The 7,141-nt window shown below is 45.1% G+C and overlaps 1 protein-coding gene across 1 annotated transcript; it reads right to left on the bottom strand.

The window, feature by feature from the left end:
• Nucleotides 1-518: 518 nt before the first annotated feature.
• LOC147975263 (uncharacterized) lies at nucleotides 519-1,220 on the bottom strand. Its single transcript, XM_087520336.1, has 2 exons — nucleotides 1,128-1,220; nucleotides 519-1,025 (listed from the first exon to the last, which is right to left on the bottom strand). Exons 1-2 carry the CDS (start codon nucleotides 1,218-1,220, stop codon nucleotides 519-521), a joined length of 600 nt encoding a protein of 199 aa, XP_087376462.1.
• Nucleotides 1,221-7,141: the final 5,921 nt, after the last annotated feature.

The raw sequence follows: 7,141 nt of genomic DNA, 5'->3' as shown, positions 1-7,141 counted from the left end.
TGCTTAGTAAATCATTCTTGTACTGCATTGATTTCGTTCGTGTGCTGCACGTTCATATTTTTCGGCACTACATATGCAGATTGCATTTTTCTTTTTTGTGTTTTTTCTCTTATCTATTTGTTTTTCCAAATTTTAGGGGCGTGCACTGTTTTGTTGGGTATGTGTAAACTTCATTTTGACAAAGTCTGTACCGCATTGGTACACAACTTACACTGCTTGTGTCCTATTTGCACACTGCTCGAATCTAATGATACATGAGCAAACAACAGAAAACAAATTGTCACAGGCATTCTATACGATAAGTTCATCATTAGAGAACTAATTTCAACAGAAAGCAATCTAACATAATCAAATTTCACATCATTACAAGCGATTCTGCATGGGAAGTAAACTAAGTTCAGCAAAAGCAAATGATCACAAGCAAACTGACGATACATAAGCAAACAACATAAAAATTTGATGATAATTCTAAAACGGCGATGGCCTTGGTGGATCTTTGGCCGACACCATCTTCTTCTTCACCAGTCAGCGTCTCCCCATCCCCAGCTGGTCCTGGCGCAATTCTTGGTTGGCTCCTCCTTCTCCAGCTTTGCATGGCGAAGCCCGTCCTGGGTGAGGGTGATGCGGTTCCATATCTCGTATGCTGCGTAGGCGTCCTTTGTAGCGTACTCGATGTGCCTCCTGGATAGAGGCAGGGTGGCCCAGCGCTTGTGCTCGTCGTCGGTGATCTTCTTCTTCATGTTGTTGTAGTAGTCGTCGATGAGCATGCCGGAGACGTCTCCAAGGGTGTACAACTCCTTGGTTGCCTCGGGCACCCTCCACTCCTTCTGGATGTCGACGAAGTTGGCGACCTCCAGATTGACGCGATCCAGCCTTTTTTTGTCGCCGTCGATGGAGAAGCCTGCAAAGGTGTACCTAGGGTCGGCGAGGAAGTTGTCAAAGACGGTGCACCTTTCAGCGGCGCTCAATTGGAAGAGCAGCACTAGGTGTTTCTTACCAATGGAGAGTTGGCAGAGGGCGGGTTTCTGCGTCACTTCAGGCTCGTTGTTGTACTTGACATCAATGCCGACATTCTTGTGGCGCCGGAGACTGAGGTGGCGCTCGTACTACGCCAGGGTGATCGCCACCTGCTTCTTGTCGTTGGTGTGGATGACGTGCAACTTGGTGTTGTCGTGTGCCTCCACAGCCTCCATGTCCTTGTACTCGTCGGCGAACGCCATCGCCGATAGTGGGGCTTGGTGTTTTTGAGTGGAAATGGATGTGACGAAGCGATTTGGTGGCAGCGCGATCGGGTACTTGTGTTGTTTGTGGATGAGATGGCCTATGGCAGGAGTCTGAATTTAAGAGGAGGCGCGGTGTGGGATGGCCGCAAGGGATGAACTGCATGATCTCGGCGACGATGCGGTTTGTGCAGATCGTGGGTTGGTGTTGCGTCTGTGATCGTGGGCTTGTGACGATGGAACCGCTCTGATTGGGCGGTTGTATGCGAACGTGGTTTTTTTTATCAGTAGATTTTTTTAACCACCACTTTTCTGTGCGAACAGGCTTTTTTGTGATGTTTATATGTATCCTGCGTGACAACAAAACTGCATTTGTTGTAGTACCGCACTGCATCATGTGCAACGGAGAACTGCATGGTGTCTACAGGTGCGTACTTCACAGTATTTTTTGCGTGTCCTTGCTGGAGCCCCTGCATAAAGTATAATGTATTCCGCATTTTTACAAATTTTTCACTGTGTTCTATATCGTGTTTTCATTCATGTAGGTAATCCGCAACTGGATTTTCTAAACCGTACTGCTTCGTGTAACTAAAAGGACTGCATCCTTGTAGTGCTGCGTACTGCATCAATTTTTTGCCTGTACTTACTGTAGTCCCTGTACGGGAGGGGTAAGGGGGGGGGGTTGGGCCCCCCCCACACACATGTTTTTTGAAGTTATTGTTTTTTCTTAATGGGCCTTATTGGGCTGTGTTCGGGAAGTGAAGACGCATTTGGGCCCAAGTCAAGTCGGCCTGGTAGCACGGCCGTTTCCCTGTGCGCTGTGTGCGGCATAATGTTTAGTCCCACCTCATCCGCGGAAGGCGCGCCCGGCCTATTTATAAGCGCTGACGCGGCAGCTGTATCGAACTCCTTTGGTTACTTATTTGAGTGCTTATACACGGTGTTATATGCTATATGCTCTATGACCTATGGGCCCAAGTGCGCCTGGCCCCACGCAACGTGGCTCAGAACGACTCGCCTGCTGTGGGCACAGACCTACTACGAGACTGGCTAGGACCGGTTCATTTCGGTGGTCAATGTTTTTCTAATTTTGTTTTTTTTTCGATGTAAGGGTGCGCACTGCTTAGCAAATCATGCGTGCACTACATTGATCAGTGTTCTTGACTGCATGTGTACGCATTCCGTATTGCATATGTTTTTGCGCTACATTTTTTGTGCACTGTATTGGTAAGGGTGTGCATTTCTTTGTTTCCTCTATGCACTGCTTTCTTCATGGTCTTGTGCTTGAGGTGTACACATTTTTTCACTGCGTGCATGCTTCTTTTGTGCTGAAGTTGTGACTCGTTTTGCCAACACTGCGGACTTCACTGCTTACAGATAAGGACTGCATCGGGTGCACTAATTCTGCTTTTGTGCACTGCGCGAAAGTGCTTTTCTTTTGTGCTTCATTTTGAGCATGTACTGCGCTTCAGGCACACATATAGTGAACTTCCTGTAAGACTTTGAAGAACTCCACACATAAAATGGTCTGTGGATTATAATTTTTCAAAGAATTATTATTTAACGATCTGCGGTTAGTTTGTGGGAATTTGTGCAGTCAAAGTCTTTGTAGAACTTCCTGGTAAGACTTTTTTGTTTTGGTAACATAAACCTTTATTGATTGTCCTTCATTCTTGGTAACGTAATTTTTAGTAACTCCTCTTTAATTTTTAGTTTTGACCTTTTTGCATTCCTCTCCTATAAATGTAGGCCAACTTCCACCGTTCCTTTGCAGTTCATTTCTCCTCTAGCCGCAACTTCTCTCCTTTCTCTAGCCTCTCTTTATTTTTTACCTTGTATAGGTTTTTGTTGCGATGGCTCCAGGCCCCTGCGCGAATCTCTCGTGCTGTGGGCATGGTTGTGGTCTGCCGAGGCACTGCGATTGCTCAGCTTGCTCGCAGGCGCGTCGTGCTCGTCGTGGGGGGAAGGTATTGTGTCGAGCTGAGCAGCTTGCATATGGCACAATATTCACAGAAGGATTGGATATGGGCCACATCAACGTTTCTGCGTTCCATTTCGCCCTGCTTCATCATGGTCTGGCCTCACAAGTCCTTTTGTCCATCAGCTTACGCCAACAGATGTTGAGACTCACTACAAGATGGTAATTTTCGCTTTGATCTAATTTTTTCTTTGTGTTTTCTTTTTTTTTGTATTATTCGATACTAGTCTGATCTTCTAGTTTTTTAGGAATGTACTTTTTTTGTTTTATTGAAGTGTACTACTTAGATACTAGATGAAAAGTAATAGTTTCCACAATTTTCCCCGCTAGTATGTTTTGTACTACATGCAGGTAGTCTCAAGATCTTCATAATAGTTGTAACCGTACTTCTTGGTTGCAAGTTCCGCACTGCACATTAGATTGCATTTAATCTGTACTGTTTTATGCAGAAAATTCTGCAACGAGCTGTTAGGTATCTCCGGCTCAAGAAGAAGGGAATTCTCCAAGTTGTTCTTGGTAATGGACACCTTCAACCAGCTGTGTCTGCAGAAAGGGTGGAAGGAATTTGTGATTGATAGTGGCCTGAAGTCTGAGCAAGTTGTTGTCTTGAACTTCTTTGAACTCGAGGATCATACGGTTAGAATCACATTTGATGTGATTGGTTAAGGTTATGAGCTTGATTTGTAATAATTACTTTTGCGTGTCGAACGCTTCATCTTTTTTATGTGTTTTGTAATAAGCACTTTTGTGATCCGAACTGCTTCAATTATCATTTCTGAACTTCATGCTTCCAGTGAGCTAACTGCATTCTTTACATTGTTTTTGGATTAATATGTGTCAAAGTTTTACTCTGTACTGCTATATATATGGTATACTCTATACACCATTTCTCTTTAAATGGTTTATTTGAATAACTCATAGTCAGTGCGAAATTTGTGTTTACACAAAATTTAAACTGATACATAAGTCATGTAGATAAGCAAACTGCTATGCATATGATTAATTTATTGAAGTTCATCTATTTGGTCGTTAACCTACTGCTTCTCCGCGGTGACTGGAGTGTGTCTAATGTTGCACTTTCTTTTGTTTTCTATGGCGGTGTTGCTGGTTCTTGTCTCTGCACCGCTGTATTTGTAGTCCCTCGCGTGCTTGTTGATGGCTGCTTTCATTTTCCGATGATGTGGACTGCATCCTTCCTTGCTCCCCGTGTGCTGGTTGATGGCTGCTTTCCTTTTCCGATGATGTGAACTGCATCCTTCCTTGCTCCCCGTGTGCTGGTTGATGGCTGCTTTCCTTTTCCGGTGATGTGAACTGCATCCTTCCTTGCTCCCCGTGTGCTGGTTGATGGCTGCTTTCCTTTTTCGGTGATGTCAACTGCATCCTTCCTTGCTCCCCGTGTGCTGGTTGATGGCTGCTTTCCTTTTCCGGTGATGTGAACTGCATCCTTTAGTGCTCCTACCTTATTTTTTGAAAGTGATGTCATTCTCAGTTGTTTCTGTACAGCAGCATTCCCTTGTGGTGGTCTTGTTTGCATTGTTTCTTCATGTTCTTCGTCCTCTTCAGTCTCTTCTTCCTCCTCTTCTTGCTCTTCCTCATCTTCATCATCTGTTTCTTCATAAGCCACTGCTTCTTCAGTTTCTTCATGTTCTTCGTCCTCTTCACTATCTTCTTCCTCCTCTTCTTCATCTGCTTCTTCATAAGCCATTTCTTCTTCATTGTTGTCACCATCTTCTTCTTTGATTTCTTCTTCATCGTCTTCCTCATTTTCTGATCTTGTTCTTTTGGGGCAGGTTCTTGAATTGTGTCTCTTCCTCTTTTTGTAGATGCTACAACGTCTCAGTTTCGTCCATTTCTTAGTGTTGTGAGTGGAATTTCTGTTTGGTTGTGCATCGCCGTGTCCTCTGTTTTCTTGTTCATGTCTTTTTGTACATGTCCTAGAATTGTGGCCGCTGATTTCATTACATGTCTTGCACCTGTTTATTCCCAGCGGGTGACCATCACTGTCCAGCTCAGGCCGAGGCTTACTTTTTTTGTCATCATTTTTCTCCTTGCATGCAACCTTTTTCTGGGTTGCGTCACCCCCTTTCTTCCTTCCTCTTGTGTTTGAAACAGGAGGTGGAAGAATTGTTTCTTTTTTGATAGCACCAGTTCCGCTGTGTTGTGTATTTTCTACTTGCTCGGCATTATTTTCATGCTGGGATTTCTCTGCTTGCTTTAGTTTTGCTGCTGCTTCTTCTTCTTCATTGAGCACATCAACTTCCTCGATCAGTGCCCTCATACCAGACAACTGTAACGCCCTCGATGCGGCTATATCTCCCACGTGTCGAAGCACGACTTAGAGGCATAACCGCATTGAAAGCAATGTCGCAAGTGAGGTAATCTTCACACAACCCATGTAATACATAAGGGAAAGATACATAGTTGGCTTACAATCGCCACTTCACACAATTACATGAATAAAGCATTACATCATCCAAATACACTCAAGGTCCGACTATGGAACCAAAATAAAAGAAGAACCCCAAATGCGACAAGGTCCCCGATCGACCCCAACTGGGCTCCACTACTGATCAACTAGAACGAAACAACACAAAGGACAAGATCTTCATCGAGCTCCTCCTTGAGCTTGGTTGCGTCAACTGCACGGTTCAACGGCACCTGCAAGCTGGTTTTGGAAGTATCTGTGAGTCACGGGGACTCAGCAATCTCACACCCTCGCGATCAAGACTATTTAAGCTTATAGGAAGGGTAAAAGGTATGAGGTGGAGCTGCAGCAAGCGACTAGCATATATGGTGGCTAACATACGCAAAAGAGAGCGAGAAGAGAAGGCAAAGCACGATCGAACAACTATGATCAAGAAGTGATCCTAGAACAACCTACGTCAAGCATAACTCCAACACCGTGTTCACTTCCCGGACTCCGCCGGAAAGAGACCATCACGGTTACACACGCGGTTGATGTATTTTAATTAAGGTCAACTTCAGGTTTTCTACAACCGGACATTAACAAATTCCCATCTGCCCATAACCGCGGGCACGGCTTTCGAAAGTTCAAATCCCTGCAGGGGTGTCCCAACTTAGCCCATGACAAGCTCCCACGGTCAACGAAGGAATAGACATTCTAGCGGGAAGACCCGATCAGACTCGGAATCCCGATTACAAGACATTTCGACAGGGTAAAACTAAACCAGCAACACCGCCCGAATGTGCCGACAAATCCCGATAGGAGCTGCACATATCTCTTTCTCAGGGCACACTCAGATTGTCTTAGGTACGATTAGGCCAGCCCAGAGTTACCCCTGGTGGCCACCGGCAGCTGACAGGTTGGACCAACACTCAGAGGAGCACTGGCCCGGGGGGTAAAATAATGATGACCCTCAGGAGCGCGACTCCCAAGGGAAAATAAAAGGCTAGGTGGCAAATGGTAAAACCAATGTTGGGCATTGCTGGAAGAGTTTTACTCAAGGCGAACTGTCAAGGGGTTCCCATTATTACCCAACCGCGTAAGGAACACAAAATCCGGGAACATAACACCGATATGACGGAAACTAGGGCGGCAAGAGTGGAACAAAACACCAGGCATAAGGCCGAGCCGTCCACCCTTTACCCAGTATATAGATGCATTAATTAATAAGATATATTGTGATATCCCAACAAGTAAACATGTTCCAACAAGGAACAACATCTCCATGTTCCAACAAGGAACAAACTTCAATCTTCATCTGCAACTAACAACGCTATAAGAGGGGCTGAGCAAAGCGGTAACATAGCCAAACAATGGTTTGCTAGGACAAGGTGGGTTAGAGGCTTGGTTCAACAATATGGGAGGCATGATAAGCAAGTGGTAGGCATCATAGCATAGGCATAGCGAAAGAGCGAGCATCTAGCAAGCAAAGATAGAAGTGATTTCGAGGGTATGATCGTCTTGCCTGAAATCCCGCAA

This window comes from Triticum urartu, chromosome 4A (assembly GCF_056163025.1).
Source record: "Triticum urartu cultivar PI428250 chromosome 4A, HENAU_Tu73, whole genome shotgun sequence".
Lineage (NCBI taxonomy): Eukaryota > Viridiplantae > Streptophyta > Magnoliopsida > Poales > Poaceae > Triticum > Triticum urartu.
The sequence above is the reverse complement of the archived record's forward strand: the minus strand, read 5'-3'. Positions and strand labels throughout refer to the sequence as shown.

Excerpts from the sequence above, each read along its gene's own strand:
- LOC147975263 (XM_087520336.1), bottom strand. The coding sequence starts at position 1,220 with ATGGCGTTCGCCGACGAGTACAAGGACATGGAGGCTGTGGAGGCACAC. Across the intron at positions 1,026-1,127 it reads ACACCAACGACAAGAAGCAG|AAACCCGCCCTCTGCCAACT; the intron begins GTGGCGATCACC and ends GAAGTGACGCAG.